The 18,058-nt window shown below is 40.1% G+C and overlaps 1 protein-coding gene across 1 annotated transcript in view; it reads right to left on the reverse strand.

The window, feature by feature from the left end:
* creb3l1 (cAMP responsive element binding protein 3-like 1) overlaps positions 1-18,058 on the reverse strand; it is a 32,740-nt gene that overhangs the window by 5,127 nt on the left and 9,555 nt on the right. The window contains exons 2-8 of the mRNA XM_053314607.1: positions 15,381-15,513; positions 13,932-14,018; positions 4,374-4,528; positions 4,205-4,286; positions 3,521-3,726; positions 2,734-2,880; positions 2,235-2,293 (exon numbers count right to left, since the gene is read on the reverse strand). Coding sequence (XP_053170582.1) covers positions 2,235-2,293; positions 2,734-2,880; positions 3,521-3,726; positions 4,205-4,286; positions 4,374-4,528; positions 13,932-14,018; positions 15,381-15,513 — 869 coding nt within the window. The remainder of the gene's footprint in view (positions 1-2,234; positions 2,294-2,733; positions 2,881-3,520; positions 3,727-4,204; positions 4,287-4,373; positions 4,529-13,931; positions 14,019-15,380; positions 15,514-18,058) is intronic.

Genomic DNA, 18,058 nt, shown 5'->3' on the forward strand with positions numbered 1-18,058 from the left:
ATGTGCCAAATAATTGTCATGAATCAGTTTGAAATGACTGTATGCAAAGAATTAGAATATCTATCATAAAACTAATGGATGCATACTCGAAGAAGAAGACATGGAGGATGAGAGAAGCCCTGCTCTCAACTTTGCCTTCCCCTCATCCCTTTCTCTCTTTTTCTCCCTCTATCAGTCATCTTCTGCTAATCCTATCGATCTAATATCAACCAAACATCTTGCTAATCTCTTAGTTATCTCATAATCCTCCTGATCTCTGCCTATGTTTGGATGAATGCAGCTCATTCACGCACATTCCTTTCAGTGAGTCGTCCCGCTGCTTTCTCTCTGAGGGATCATCCAATAATCCGGTCCTTGTGTCCAAAAAAGAAACATAAAGAGGAATAATGGAAAGGATTCCTGTTTTTACACACCTCCTCTTACCTCTCTATGTTTTGATTCAGTTAAATGAACTTGCACCAGGACACTATCGCTCTACTCTGATATTCATTTTGCTGCCACCTGTATAAACCTCTGTGTACTTATCAACTGACTGCAGTGATTTACTTTTTGCTAGCAAGCCCACATTTGTATGTCTCTTGCACTCCGCCTCCTTGAATATGACCCATGTGTTGTGCAGGTTATTGGAGTCCTGCCATAGAAAGAAATGGACAGAATAACAAAGGAAAGATGAGGAAAAACGAGTTTCTGCTGACTTTTTGATGTTATTTAAGGAATCAGAGAAAAGGAGACAGATTAAATACATCCTGTAATTGTTATGTGTTCATCTGGACATGTTCACAGCGTGTGATTATCTGAACCCGACACAAAACCGACCCGATTGTGTGCTGCCTCCAGTTTAATCCCCTGCAGACCTCTCGTCTCTTACCACACTCAGCTTCAAGCCAGTTGGGAAAATATTTAAGTACAAACAAAACTTGCTCTTAACTGAACTTCTACTGCCAAGTTCACTTCAGCAGTACACAACTCTATCTTTTTTTCTCTTTGGCATTGTTCCTTTTTTTCTATGCGCTAGTAATGCACACAATTACATATAAAAAAGGCCTATGGTTAAGCTCAAATCTTGGTGAACCTCGCCGACCATGGCTGCCCTCTGGCCAAAATTAAGCAATTTGCGGGGAGAGGTGGGAGGAAAAAGTCTATCCTTTGTGTAGGCATTGTATGTAAGCAGCTGTTTAAGCTTTTCCAACAGCTGGACCGACATGAAACTGGTCGAAATGACAGTTCAGCTCACCGACTCATGTGGAACAAATCGTGTATGAATGTAGAATATGCAGAGTATTAATGTTTGGTGTGTAGGCTCTGACCTCGTTGCTCCATACAAGGAAAAAACAAGCACGTTTATTGAATGATTCAGACATGATTCAATGAGATATTGCGTCACTTTGGTTGCTGTGAACTATACTAAGCCCCCAAAGAAACCATCAGTCACCAAGCTGAAATACATTTGGTGAATTTCTACATTTTCATTTCATTTTCAACAAATTCCGTAAAAAGAGCAAGTAATCTCAGTATTACCTGAGAGAGGTTAGTCCTTCTTTGTCGTACCAAAACAATTAAAAACACATCACTGATCCACATCATGATCATGACTGTTAATCTACGCCATCCTGCTGCTGTAATACTCACTGGAGCACCAAATAAGTATTAATCCATTGTCCAGGTGTGCAGCGACAGAGTGTAATCTTCACTCTCTCGCTCTCTTTTTACATTCTTCACACAACCTTCTGTCACTTTTCACGAGTTCAACTGAGTGCGACACCGTGAACGCATTCGAGAGGAGAATGTCCGCTATCCCCATTTGTTGCGATTCATTGCGACAAAGCTACAAAGACGCGATGGAGACGCTGAGCTCTTGCAAAGATTTCGGGGAGGCGCGAGTGATGCAGCCAAGAGAAAGCTATGACAGCAGGCATTTACTCCATCTTCAAGTGTGGCCATTCAGACCATTCAGGACTCTGGATTCAGTTTTTTTTATTTTATATTAATCAATTTAACAACAACTAAGTGTTTTGTATAATCTGTAATTCTCATTTGACATCTCTGGCTGGACTCTAACTACTAATAGCCACTGATATATTGTAGTATGCTTACTTTGATACCTATTGAAAGGACTATAATGAGAAAAAAGGGTGTAGAAATCGCAAAATGACAGACGGATGCAAAGGTAAACCAAAAGGATTAGAAAGGAATGGAAAAACAGGGCCAAATCTTCTTCTTCTTCCAAGCCTTACTTTTTCTCCAGACATTCCACGTACTCTTTCTTCTTCCTCCGACTCTCCTGAGCTGAGATCTGTGTAGAAAAACAGACAAACATGATTTTCAATATCATCTTTTTTTATTTGTTGCATTAATTAAAAAAAAAAAAAAAAAACATCAAACATTTTCTTCTCCGTTGGAGCTCAACACCTTTTTATTAAATGCTTTAAAATCTTAATATTTCTGTTTTAGCATCACTGGCATCATGTCATTTTTTGGCTTAGCCTACTAAGAAGTTTCAACACTGAACTGACACTTGGCTTTCCCTTTCACAATAAAAGTCAAAGCCAGCCACTGATTCTGTAAATAAATGTGTTTTTTTTTGGGTAAATCAGATGCTCAATTCAACTGTGAGTCCAAATATATTGAAAGGCACAATCCAATCCAAATTCAATCTATCTATCCTCTACCTATGAGTCACCGTAAATACCTCCATTTTCGCACACCCTCTTACTCTCTTGCATACCAATTTACCTTATTTTTAATCTTTCGTCGGACTCTCTTCAGTGCCTTCTCTTCACTCTTGGTGAGAGGAAGTTTGTTGGGGACTGGGTAACCCTCAGCAACCAGGGTCCTCTTCTCTTCTTCTGTGAGCATGAGGGGTCCTGAACCCTGCAGCTTCTGCACAATCAAACGATCAATGTTTACAACTATTATCAACAATTTATGTGGAAGTAAATTCTGCAGGTTACTGACCCGCCTGTTGTTTCTTTGAGCAGTACTTTGAGCATTACTTCCAGTTAAACTAATACACATTGAACCATTCAGAATAAACCTTGAGTCATAGAGCATCATATTATGGCATTACTGCAAATGGGATTCGGTTGTTCAGTGAAAAGCTGCTGAATGAGACATTCAATGACCGGACGCTGAATTCTCAAAATGCAATTGACCCCATTTTATCAGCAAATTATAGGAATGAGTTAACCCCATGACGACAGCTGGTTCACATGTCAACATTTATACTGCACAGCAGTAGGACAATATTACAGTACACAAAAGATAATACATTTCATCATTTTATTTAAGTCTGTAACAATATATAATCACTAAATCTGTACCTATTATGTTTTACAGTTTATCATTCAATATATCTTTTATTATACATTATTTATTCAGTAGAGTGACAGACACAGTTTAGCCTCATTTCTTATTATTTATAAAGTCTAAAATGACTTTATAAAATCATTGCTATACATGCACATATATCAAATAGGAGGAGGAAGAGGAGGAGGACGAAGGGATGAATTCTTTTACTCACATGTGGAGCAGTGAGGAGAGGTGAAGAGGAGATGGCTGTGGAAGAGGAAGAGGAGGAAGAGGAAGAGGAGGCACGACCTCCTGGCCTCTGTTGTGGCGGAGGGGAAGAGGGTGGCAGAGGGAGATGCGGGGAGGAGGGGGGGAGGGAGCCGTCACTGTCGCCGTGGTTACTGCTGGGAGGGGTGGGTGGGAGCTGGAGAGCGTCGTCTGAAGAGGAGCAGGGCGTTGAATTAGTGCTTCTGCTTGAAACTAATAGCAGAAATATTTGGGACATGTCAGACGACTGTTTTTTGGTATCTCTGATTGATTTTATTTCATTGTGGTGTAAAGATAGAGCTACAGATAACATAAATTTGACATCCCTGCCCTGAATTTGATCTGTCAGGTTGCAATGTCTCCCAAAAAGCTCTAATTAATCAAATGGTTGGGAGCACTTTACAGTCTGAGAGTAAGCTCTGCCTGAGACGACAACTTCAGGAGAATAAAAATATGTTGACAAAGTGCTATTTTGAGGTTGAGGTTTGATTTTATTTCATCTGGGCTTGCAACAGCTGTATTATTTTAGGCAGTGGTTAAACTTGAAAGGATCTTTATTTATTTGACAGGTTTGCCTTGCGGGAACCCTACTACTCAAACATATGTGTGTGCGTGTGTGTGTGTGTGTGTGTGTGTGTGTTATGTGTACCGCTGGGCAGGCTGAGGTACTGTCCAATCTCTCTGGGCTCGTCTTTTATCGCTACTGGCTTCACATCGTCTTGACTGCGCTCCTGCAGACGCACAAACAAACTCATAAACACCAGTAATGCACATAAACTGATAACATCGACAACATGATCATTTGTAGTGGCACTGACCGTGTGTTTCCATGGCGATCCTCTGTGTGGAGGGGCAGGGCTTAATAAGAGAGGCGGGCCCTCCAGGGGCTGGGGATCTAACCTTTGACTCACGTCAGGCTCCTCCTGTTTCACCAAGATGGCTGACAGGTCCTGACTGAAGCTCCATTCAAACTCTTTGAGAAAGACAGGAGAGCAGAACAAGAACAAGTTAAATGTGTCCATGTGATGATGGATGATAAAGGACTTATAAAGTTAATTATTAACCCTTTTTAACAGCCTCTAGTGTCTACTTTTTTAAATTAAATGGACTGCCTATATCCTGACATGTATGAATTAATTTAAAAAAGAGAGCTAAATCAAAGGGGACTCTGGAAAAGTCAGATTTAATCGGAGTAGTAAAGATACAGCTGCAGATAGACAGCTTAAGTTGGAAAGGATTATTAGACTTGCTCCAAAATGCGATCGCCCTGAATCGATCCAAACAGAGAGAGAACACTGGCAGCAGCAAGAACAGCTGAGGGATAAAAAATAAAACAAAGGCAGCAAAACGTTAATTTTTACTGCACTTCTCATTTCACACTCTTTATCTTGCCTCAAAAAACACACTTTTCTCTGTGTACATCCATCCTGAAACTTTATGGGGTGATTATGATGCGCCACAGGATCAGAGCCGCTTCCAGGTCCATGCAGATGTCTTATGAATAACTGAATACAATACTTCGGACCTGAATGGAGCCAGGTATCAAATATTAGGAACGGAGTGGACCCAGGAATACCTCTAATAGTTGCATAGAGGCCATAAGGGTGTGTCAGGAGGCAGGCATGCTGCAGCCTCATTAATTGTCCTACACATTCACCATACAGGAATTAAATGTCTAAAACAAGCACTAACATGTTTTGAATATCAACTGATCTCCTGGTACAAGAGAACATGTGATTGCTTATTTAATGATTAATGGTGTTCTTGGTCATAAAATACTAGAATAATGTCAAGTCATTATATGGTCATGAAATAGCACTCTGTGTAAAAATCAAAATTCTCCTATTTTTTTTTCTCTAAAACGCTCCTTGCCAACTTTCTGAGCAACTTTAGCAAACAACTTAATATCTCCCCAGGGAAGCTTTGCTGTAGGTCTTCCAATGGGAAGTAACGGGTAGCTTATAAATCCCACTTTCAAAGAGTTTCCCCAAAACATTTGAGCACTTCCTGACAAGCCTGGTTATTACAGACTGCTGGACGACGTCGCTCTGGCAACTGTGGTGCATAATTTGTCTCCAGTGAGTGTGCATCTACCCTGAAATAAAAGATGGGCTGAACCAGCAACTCGTCTTCAGCCTCCCTCCTGAGAAACGACAGTTGCTGATTTTAAACACTGTAGAAAATATGCTATGCTACTGAGTGACCCAACAATGAGGTCACAGTACAATTTCAACGGAGGCTCACCAAACACAATATGGATATAGTTCTCAAAAGCACCTCACAGGTACTCCATTGTTTAGTCTACTGGTAACTGAATAAAGTATTTTAAGAACATAAGTGCCAGTGCAGGACTGCAGGGAAAGCGAGTTGCTGACAGTCCTGGTGTATTTGGTGTTCTAGTGGACAAGATGATGAAGAGGCTCCGGTCTTCCCTGCCAGCACCATCCAACCTCCAGAAATGACCTCTGACTAATAAAACACAGTGACTGTTTTTACTGTGGACCTAACATCCTCGCAATTCTTCGGTGACACATTAATGAGAGGAACAGAAAATGAATATTGCTCAGACAAAATAAATCCGTTAAATCACTATCCTGCCGACTTTTCCAAAACTTCTAACATGAGCTGAGTAAACTGTTTGCAGACCTCTTGCAGACATCGCTGGACGACTTCTCAACAAGCCTCTAACATTATAAAAAACGATCAAAAGATCCGAGGAAACAAAAGGTCTCCTACAGCATCCCACAACACAGGATTTGAGCTGATTTTACCGAGTTAGCTGCTTAACTGCACTGAGTCAAACCTCCAACATCTGTTTTTCCATCCATTCTCCAGATTTGGTTAATTCCAGATTTTACTCGGCACACTATCCAGCTAACTCAGTCCCCATTAATAATACAGAATCCAGATGCTGCAATCAACAGCGCTGCATAATTCCTAAGAGTTTAACTTTAATTTTCACTCTGGATTTATCATCATTTAGACTTCAGCTTCTCAGAGTGTGAAAACAACTTGGTCGAAAATAAGAAAATTTCAGAGTTGCTTTGATGCTTGAAACGCTGATCGATTTAGAGTTGTGAAAAATGTGAATGTTTACCAGGCCTACAGGGTCAAGTGAAAGAATTTATTGAGTTGCCTTTTGGGAATTGTGGGATCCAGAATTTTTGCAGTTTGACTCATACTTGGGTCTAAAATTTCGGATCAATTTTGAACATTCTTTGCCTCAATTTGTCCCTCGCAGATCCCCCAGCAATATGTTCATTATTTGTGGCTGCACCATTACATGAAATGGAAATTATACAGATATCCTGCATATTATTTAATGTACATTTTTCTCAAAATTGTTTTCCAAAGCATGACTTTAAATTCTTAGGCCTGCCAGAGCTGAAGGTTAACTAGGTGTGCTTTGAATTAAGTCCATTTTAAAGGTTAACTAATTAGGTACTGCTCCACAGGAACCTCATTAGGCAAAGGTCCACCAAGCTATCTAAAACTCTGAGAGTTCTTTTAACTACATCTTTTACTTTAAATCAAAAGTGAAGCTATGATCTGAGACGTAACTTTTTAGAGGTAAATTGCAACTGAAGTGTAAATGGTGCAGGTAGAAAAGGAGCAGTGTGTGATTTTTCATTAAGTCAGCCTTTTTTTTGTTTTGTTTAAATAACCAGACCAGACACTTTGATGTTTGTGACACACACACACACACACACACACACACACACACACACACGCATATACAAAAGCTTCACATGGTGTATGGAAAGACAGCAGTAGCTCTTTAACAAGCCTAGGACTGCTGTGTTGCCGTGTGCGTGTGTATGGGTGTGTGTTTGCAAGGAGTTAACGTCATTTTTTTTAATCACCTCCTGGTCTCCTAGCAACATTGCACTGGTAAAATGCTCTGAAGTTTACAAGCTGTGCGTGTGTTGGCTGGAAGCGGAGGGGGATGGAGGTGTGCGCGCGTCAGAGAGATGGCGGCTCGTCTCGTTATCCTGTCCATCAACACAGACAGAATCCATCCTATAAACATCACCACAATAAATCTGTGGTGTCAAAAACAGAAATAAACACTGATCCCAAGATTGTAACTGTTTAAGCGGTCATTTGAGAAACCATTAGCCGATTTGCAACATCAGTATTGGAGCTCAGCTGACAGGTGGTATCCTGCTGAAATCCAAAGTGAGTTTTACCAAAATGATTACTAATCACAGTGTTTGTTTAGGCTCAGTTCCCAGACCAGTAGGGCGTAAATGAGTATGAAGTGATTTGGATTGCGGGAAGTGCTACTGAGTCAGTGACAACTTCAAGATAGCATGTGTTGATATCTCACTATTTGCCTAGCTGATACATCTGCTGATTATTTTCTTAATCAATTAATTCATTGTTTTATGACCTAATACAGTGGTGCATTAGCTTCAACTGTAGATTACCAACTATAATCCACAAATTAAAAAAGCAGGAGATATGCATTCTGTGTGCAAGAATATAAATCTATTTAAATGGCCAAATTATAAATACCAAAATGTAAACAAAAGAATCACTTTAAGAGCTTCTGTAGTACTATTAAAATGTTAGAAGCTATAATTTTCTTTTAAACAGGAAAATAACAGAAAATAAATCAGCTCCTGGTCTTAAAAACTTGCTGCAGGGAGACACTATAGTAGACCCAGCTGGATAAACATGACACTGCTAATTTAGATTTAAACTGTAGCTTGGTTTATAAGATGTCAGACAATACATTAGATCATAAAACAGACAAAAGCAACAGATCTGCACACCAGAGAAGCTGCATTAAGGGGACGCTTGGTGTTTTTTGCCAGAGTTTAAAAGTAAAAACAAAAAAGAGAAGACTGATCATCAAAACAGTTGCCAATTAATTTCCTAAATAAAAGTCGACTCAGTGTCTCACCTTCACTGAAAAACACAGGACAGACTGTTCAAACTATTTAACGCGTTGAATTAACTTCAGGGGCATTTATCACACAAGTGTCATGGCATGGGAAACATCTGCAGCTGGTAAAATAATCATGTCTGCTTTTGAATCAAATAAGCTAATGAGTAAGCATCGCTGAGTCAACTATGATCATAGCAACCTGGTTGGTAACTGTCAAGGTATCTTACTGTGGATGAACATGTTCAATAAACAGAGGGGAGACAAACCACACCAGCTGCCCACAAGGACCCGCTCACAGTGGGGTATTAACAACAAACAGCTCATCAGTAACAGATTTGTAATGGACACAATTTAGCTTTAGTCACTATTTTCCATACAAACACATAGCTTTGACCACTGAATGATGTAAGATATACCCATTACAGTGACTCAGATCACTCCCGGACATCCCTGATCAGCATTCTGACTCAAATGAAAATCACTGACTAAAGATCAAAAAAGGGATGGAAGTAATGTGTAAATTCAGTTTCAGGGTAGACTGACCGTTTACCTATTCCCCCTCCATACTCCCTAAAAGTAAGACCCTCAGAAGCCTCGCTTAATGAGTGTGTCCTGCTGCTAGCCTGAGTCTTGTTAAGCCTCCTGCCCTCGTTAAGCCAGAGCTTGATTGCACACCCCTCTACCACCATTCTCTAATGAATACCAGAATGTAAACTAATGGACAGGAAGATTGTCCTGTACATCTAGTACTTTGATCAAAGATGGAGTGTAACATCTTTTGACAAAACTGGGGAGAAGATGCAGTCCACACACCAAACAAGTCAAAAGGAACCCTATCGTCCAACTTGTATGTTGACCTTCTGATGGTCCATATTGGTAAAGTTTTGGATGCTGTTAATAAAAAGGAAGTCTGCTCGTGTGAATGAAATAATGTAAACTCAGGTAAAAAGTCTTGGCGATGGTGTAAAAAGCGATAGTTAATGACCAAAGGCGCCTGGCAGTCATCACAGGGGGTTAATGGAGGAGAGGTGGTGGCTGTGTTTGATCCCAGTGGGACAGCAGCTGCATTAAAACAATAGTTGGAACAGCGCAGTAGGAGCTGTAGTAAACACAGCATCTCTTTGACTTGAATAAGAGCAACAGGAGCTGACACCACAGGCCGAGAGGCAGAGCGAGAGAGACAGAAAAAGACAAGGATATATGACCCAAAACTTCAATAATATTTTAATCTGTGCCATAAAACCTATAAATCAACATCTTTCAAATGGCTGGAGAAGACCTCTTTGTGAAATGTTGGTTGGCTGTCAGCACTGTGTTTATATTCTCCATCCCTGACATCAAGAACAAGCCCAGTAGTATCAACTTTACGAAGATACATGATGAGTGAAGTATTTCTGGCTTCATCCATGTTTCAAGTCTTCGGGCCTGCTGGACAACAAGCATGGACTACCACCCAAAGGAGGACCGAGACTTCCAGGGGCCCCAAAAGCCTTCTGTGCCCTGTGTGTTAGATGCTTTTTGCTGATCTGAGTTTGTTTGGGAATTTTCACCACATACATAATTATTTTTATTTTACTTAGTCATTATTTGAATTTATATCATCCTTAAATTTAGTTTTTTTCCCCCTGAAACCAACTGACAAAGAAAACTTGGGGTCAGGTATTATTTGAGTATGGTGGGTTTCTGGGTCTATGCCTTTCAAAATTTGGAAGCAACAAGGGCCAAATGACTGATTTTTGCCACACAGGACTCCAGGCAGGCTAATCTAGCCATAAGTAGAATTACCTTTTATGTTATATCAATTATCGCAGGAGTCTAATGATAATAAAATAAATTATTCATTATTAGACAAAGTGGCACCTTCTGCGGGATTTGTATCTGCAGCATCCTGTAAACAGATTAGAAACCATTTGGTGTCAATTCTACTTGGGCTTCACTTTCATTTGTTGTGTATGTGCTTGTCAAAAAATCAACACACCATCATCCACTAATTCCTCCATTCAGAGCAGAATGAGTTTGTGAAAGGTCAACAACTTCAGACATCCCTAGGTGGTTAATTAACCTGACTGATCATGACAAACAAGCAGCTGCTCCTACTGCCACGCTCTCACTGGATGCTGAAAAGGCCTCGGCTAGAGTGTTCGTCTATTCTCATGCCTGCATTATGCTCCAGTGGAGATTACGCTTCAATACCTGTGTTTTGAGTATGAAACAAAGCTGCTTTCTCCAAACCTCATTATAGGGGTCCCATGCAACAGTCGAATGCCATCAAATTCACAACTGCAGCTGCATAATTAGTGTTCTTCTCATGCTAGACTGGTCACTAACAATCAGAAGAGGTGTGAGTAAAGTAGATCTGAACTTTTGAAAATGAAACTATGAAGTGAAGCAATCAAACCTGCTGCCTTCCACCCTCAGATCAAAGAGCTGAGCAGCATTCAAGTGGTGCAACATATGACTTAAGTCCAGGAACAATGGGCCTCATGCATGAATATTTTCTGATTTTTCCTCTTATATTTATTGTTGCACGAGGCAATAAGAGGAAAATAAGAAAATCCTACGTGGGATTCATGAAATAAGCATTGACAGCCAAATCTGCTCTTACCCATCTGAGTATGTTCAAGAATTGTGTTTGATCTTAAACTTGATGCGCATGCCAGGCAATTTGCAATTATCATAGACAAACCTAAATAAGTGCAGCAGACTTTTAATGTCATGTGAGAACCACAAACTAACACAAAGCCACTGCAGTTTGACAGGTCATGCTAAACTCAGACAATATAAATATTTTCAGGTATGAGCAGTAGGGTTAGAAGTCCATGGCAAGAGGTCACCTGTGCAATTAATGACGTAAGCGCAGAAGAAAATGAACTCTAATTAATAATGAAATTATTATATTTTAAATGGTTTGATCTGAAAATGAATGCCAAAACATGGTTGTCTGCTTCCAGGCGTACTATTACATCAACAGGAGGGGGCCAGGAAACTGTCAAAACAACAGTCATGGATGAGCGCGTTGGAGCCATCATTGGATAGGTTTCTCTCTCAGGGGTGCAGTCTGATATTCCACTGGACAGTGACCCACCACAGCCAGGAAACATCCTGTCAGCACCGTACCAGACAGCAGGATCAACAAGCAAAATCCTAAGACAATGGTAAGCATCAATCTACTTTTTTAATCCTCAGAAGGGCATTTAATTACATTGATTGCATTTGATTCCACATTTAACATATTTATAGGACACTTGGAATTGAGGATGAGGATTTGGAGATGGTGTCCTGCCGCACCCACAGGTACAGTCAATTGCTCTAATAGTAGTAATAGTGGTAATAAATGGCTTAAAAGTCCTCTTTTATCTGGGTGTGCTAAGTGGCGGTACATGAAAACTGAATGTACTGTGGAGTTCACTGGATGACACCCTGGAGAACTTTGGGGAGCACACGACTAGCAATGGACTGGGATATGCCAGACCCACCGCCGATCTCTCTCTAGAGGGTCTCAGTAGCCAGGAAGTGACTGATAGCGGTGAGTACTTGCAGATGAGTGGGAGCGTGGGATTGGATCATTTTGTCTCTGATGTAACGTGAGGCTTTCAAGACTCTGCATCATTGATCCAAAATTGTTTATGAGCCGCTCGTCACTGTCATCAAATAAATTCCACTCGAGCTTTAAACTCATGCTCTCTTCTCAAGGTTTGGTTGACCAATGGATAGAGCACTAGCAAATAAGCCATTGTTGAATTGGTTAGCCACCACTTTATACTACTATGACCAATCATTATCAATGATGTGTGCTGTCATCATTCATTTTGTTGTCATTTTTAATCATTGTAAAGATTTCAAATTATTCATAAAATAAATAATTGAGAACATTTTTCTTCTGTGTTGGCTTTTTGATCATCATTATGAATATTTCACAGCACAAAATGCAAGTTAGCTTTCGTGCGTATTTGCTTAAATGTGGTCCACGACACTCAAATATTGATTTTACTTAAGCACAAACCAGAAGTATTAATAAATGCATCAAAAGCTCTTAAATTGTGCGTGCAAACAATTTAAGTTCAAAACTGTGTCTGTGCATAATTCATGAATGAGGACCAATGCTCCAAAATCCACCAAACATAAATCAAAAATAAATATAGCTTATAAAACTATAATATATATATATATATATATATATATATATATATATATATATATATATATATATATATATTGTGCAATAGATACACTATACAGTGAAGAAAGGAAACTAGTAGACTATCACAAGAGTCAAGCATTTAGGATTAAGTTCTTATCAAATAGGCTGGAATAGATTCAAACTCATGTGTATGTGATAGAGAAGGAGAGTGGGGGTGATTGGTATGATATAAATGTTCCATATGTGAGCTTGAGATGACAGGTATTTAACTATAGGCAGAAAAAAATAAGCTGTAAATTCACATTCATTGCAGTGATTCTTTTTCTTGGTAAATACAGCCCGACATTCATTTTATTATCAATAAAGAAGCTAAATATTATTAAAAGAATCATTCCAGTTCACAGTTTTGAAGTGCAAACAGACACACACGCTGCCAGTACACAAGCCAAACTGTTGTTTTTTTTATGTGAACCAGGTTTTTTTTTTTTTTGCTCAATGTGGTGTTTTGGCAATGCAGGTAATGTGATACCAACAAAGTGAATTTAATTGGATTAAGAGAGATGGAGAGGAAGCGAAAGACAGAAAATAGGACAGTTAGAGAGGCTGAGAGAGAGAGATAGAGAGAGTGAGAGAGAGAGAGAGAGAGAGAGAGAGAGAGAGATAACCTGACAGAATAGAGAAAGAGAGTTTCCGTTGGCTTCGGCTAAAGCAGCGCACTCAAAACCATATGCTTGTCATAGCGTAGTGTGAGTGTGTGTGTGTGTGTGTGTGTGTATGTGTGTGTGTGTGTGTGTGTGTGTGTGTGTGTGTGTGTGCATGTGTGTGTGTGTTAGGTGGGCAGGGCTTAGCTGGAGGAAAACTGCTCAAATCCTGCTACTCAGACAGGAGGATCCCCGGGACAAACGGAGCACAGAGAAGCACGCAGACAGATGGACAGACAGACAGTGAGGGAGACAGGTGGACGGAGAGATAGAGGAAGCCGGGCAGAGACGCAGACAGAGGGGAGGAAGACGGGAGGAGATAATGAGTCAGAGAGGGAGAGAAAGACAGAGAAGAAAAGCAAGAGCTGCAAACATTCTGTCTTTTCATATTGACTTGCTCCAACAGGCCCATCTTACATACAATATAATAGATGACAAATTAGACCAATTATCACACACATATTGCATACCAGACAGAGGAATCAGCCAATCAGAGTGTACAGTGGAGAAGGGTCAAACCACATGTTAAATGTTGCAGCCAGCATGATAAGGAACCAGACTAAACACGTGAAGTAGTGTGTTGCTTAACTGTGCATTTTTCAAGTGAGCATAAACTATGATATGAAACCAAGTGACCTACCTGACTCTTGGTCCATTTTGATTGACAGGGCTGGGCTCTGGGGGGCGGAGTCTTCACTCAAAGAGTAGCTGTGCTCTGCTTGAATATCTGTAAGATTAAAAGCCAGACGGGGAATATGAAACATGCTCTCGTCATCTATCTTGATCCATCAGATGTAAATGTTGCTTCCAGCTTCATTCAGACATGACAGGACAGTTATAAAAAGAGCCAGAAGAGTTGAAAAGTTTAATGATATGAAGGAAGAAAAGCCTGTTCTCTCACAGGCTGCGTCAGTGATTCATTTTATGGCATATTTTATCATAAAAGCCTGAATTAATGACCTCATGACTGCAAGGGACACTCTGCTCCTCATACTGAAAATCGTTGATACATTTTCTCCTCAATTAAATCATTTACTGTTATTAGATAGCACAAAGCTGCCCCCTTTTTATGATGTCCAGCAGTGCACAAGCATGACATAACAAGACATTAACTTTATGTAAAGAGGGTTGCCGAATATTTATAATTGCGTCCATGCAGTTGATATGGGTGAAAGTTGAAAATGGCCAATACAGAGGCAGCATTCAGAAGATTCATACATACAACATAAACTAATATGAGTGTAAATTCATCATCTTTGTACAGCTTCCTACAATCACAGCCATCTCACTCTAGAGGTCTTTGCTGCGCTAGTGACCATGGCAACACCTGATAAGAATTGAGGAGCCTGACAAGACCTTCATAACAGCCTCCAACATTTAAGAGAACCAAGAGTAACTCTGAGCTGGACTACCAGTTCCCACTCCTGTAGCTCTGGCTTCAGTTTCAAAGTGAATGTCTATTGGTAGTTCACCAAGGTGTGGCATGAAGCAGCCACACCACTCTTACACTACGCAGACTCAGCACCTGCTAAGTGAGAGGTAGAAGCGGTCCATTGTGTTTCCTGCTGGGTTAAAGATGGGATTTTTTGGAAGTCACAGTTCATTGTAGCATAAACTGGCTCTTGGATCAAGGAATTTGACCTCTCTGGGGAGAAGGGAGCCAAAATTGATGTCAGTGAGTTGAGGAGACAACTTGATACAGTTGGTCTCCATAAAGAGTTGGCCTTTGGATCAAACCAAATAAAGGGATTGGGGTCTTTTCTAACCAGACTGGCTGCTGCACCGCTGGAGGTTATCCAAGGAAACGAGAGGGTCATCTGAATGTGACTAAGAGTGGTGGAGAGGAAACTTTCTTGAGTCTAAATTCATTTCAAAGCAAACATCTTCAAGACAGTGGTTGGCAACAACTGGGAGACTAGATGTTATTGGAAGGAACGGTAACATCTCAGACTTATTCTTTGCTTTTTTAACGTTTTTTCCTTTTTTTTTAATACTGTGGAGGAGCTGTGTTGAAAGTGGCACACACTGCATATTCTTTTATGATCATTTTCCATAATATAAAAGGGAAGCAGAAGAAAGAAGAAGGGACCTGGGCTGCTGTCTATGTCCATCTGTAAAAGTGAATTTCTGTCTGCCAGCAGGGGTCGCTCTAATAGATGGTCCTCGAAGAAACTGCTGAATAATTCGCTGCTGAAGTCGTCCATCTGGTCACCTGAGAAAGGCTGGAACACATGAGGAGAAAGATGGGAGACAGAAATGTTTGCGTCATTGTATGAACAGAAACATAACAGCACATCCAGCTATAAACTTTTACAAACCTCGTCTTTTCCTAAAATGAAATGACTACAAAACTAACAGTAATGGAAATATAGAGAGGGTGATGGAAACGTCTCACTGCCGCTGCTTAGTGCTAGCAAAGTCAGCTAATGGACTACTTTTGAACCAGACTCTGTTGGATCTTCCTGGTCTGCTGGAGAGGATTATATAACTGAACCAACTGACACACACCTTGTGTTTCTTAGACTGCATGAAAATATGATTTATTTTAACAACACAGATGAGAATGAGAGACATGCAAGGATATTATAGAGGAACTGCTGCTCTCTCTGTCTTCCTTTTTTTTTATTAAACAAATAATTAATCTCAAAATGACAAGAGATGATTGATGTCAGATTAAGCTCCGCACCTGATACTAAAAACACTCATCCATTACACATCCAATTTATGCACCATTGGAAAAACAATGAAAGTCTGTGAAAATTTTAGGTTCAGCTGGAAGTCTATTCCAGTGTTTGATGGCTAGAAATGATGGTTGTCCATGCAGGTGCATTTTGCATGTAAGATAACACTCAGGAAAAGGTGAATATTCAGCATAAACTAGTGACTTATGATTCAAGTGCAGCCCTATCAGATACCTCTTCATATTATGTGGTACGGTTAGATATTGCTGGTAATACTTAACACAGTTTGTGATGTGCAACAAATATTTAACAACTCTCTTCTCCAACAAAAAACATTTATCTCCAAATTTGGATTCCCCCCCACCCCCCCCAGATAAACTGAAGGGTACGAACGAGAAAACTCCCCTACTTCATAGCCTAAATAAACCATTTGACTCCCTTTGGATTATCAGAAATTGCATTGCCACAAAGCTGAAGAAAAGGGCTTGTTTGTCTTAGCTCACGAAAAGTTGACATTTCGGAGATACATGGTTTTGCATGGCGAGGCAACATGAAAAGATCTGAGGAAAAATGAGGCGACATGTCTGATGAGTTGGTCTTTCGATTCATCCTCAGTCTGGATGAATGAGTCACTGAGCTGAGAGACAGTACTCTGGAAGCCTGGGACAACACGGTGCTCTGCTTTCACTGGTTTACACACACACACACACACACACACACACACACACACACACACACAACTACATACACACACACACACACACACAGAACATGAGTCACCCTGGTCTTAAGCAAACATGCACAATGCAGTACAAAAGCAGACACACACACACACACAGATGGGTTAGTTGGATCCTATTAAGGCACAAGTAGTAATGAGTTCCAACCACTGGAGGCTTCTCAGACAGTCACTATGACAGAAATAACTTGATTTAATTAACAACAAACACAAAAATTGATTTATGTGTTTTATTCCAGGAAATTAGCTTTTACTCTTCTCCAAAAACTGCATGAAGTGTCACAGTGGATTAAATCAGTCCAGTAGCAACAGTAAATGCAACACTGGGACAATAAATAAGGAGCTATCGTCAAGATTTTTATTATATGAGCTATGGATCAGATGTGAAGTAAGTGTAAAAAGGGGTTGCTTGTAGTGACAAACCCAACTCTGGTGTTTTTGGTTTTCTGTCACACAAGCTCCACTCTTATCACATACAAAACAGCTGTTTGAGTGAGGAGTACTGCACGCTACCCACCCAGCAACATAGTGCTTAAAAAAAAAAAACCAACACATTAATGCTTAAAATCTGTCAGTGGAAGAGGAAGATTCCCATAACTAAAATCACAACAATCCATATTGATTTAAACATGCAGATGGTTTTAGTGCACTGGTAAATCTGAGGACTTTAGACTGTAGATTGTAGACTAAAGCTATGAAGTAAAATGTTTTTTGGAGGAAATGGATGAGGAGTAAACATATTGTGTTGATGTTTTGTTACAGGACTGAATGTTCTGTAGATATGAGTCATGAGATCATTGCTCATGTGTATATGTTCTGCAATATCCTTGAAATAGCATTCAAACAAGTCAGCTTTGAATAACACTCACATCATCACACATGCATTATCTTAAGAGTGTGTGTGTGTGTTTGTGTTTGTGTGTGTCTGCGTCTGTGACTATCTTTAGGAGGTCAACTGTGTCTGTCGTAACACACTGGGACACATGCAGCTGTCTTAATGAAAGCACATGGAGAAAGCGCACACATACACACACACACACACACACACACATGCAGACACATGGTAGACATAGAGACAGTTAAAATAACAGAAGCACATGACACATAAGGAACTGATGATGTTATGAAACTCAGCTGTGAACTGTGTTGAGTTTTTGAAAATATCAACACTGAACTGAGTGGAAAGTTTGCGAATTTGGGGCTTAACTTTTTCACATTGGACACTAAGATTTATCACACCCGGAAAAAGTACAGGTGTAACTATAGTAACTAATTGCAATAAATGGCTGATATAAAGACTGGGCCAAGGAAACGGGGCCTTTGAGCACCTCTAAAGTTCATGAAGTT

The sequence above is a fragment of the Scomber japonicus genome, chromosome 24 (genome assembly GCF_027409825.1).
Source record: "Scomber japonicus isolate fScoJap1 chromosome 24, fScoJap1.pri, whole genome shotgun sequence".
NCBI lineage: Eukaryota > Metazoa > Chordata > Actinopteri > Scombriformes > Scombridae > Scomber > Scomber japonicus.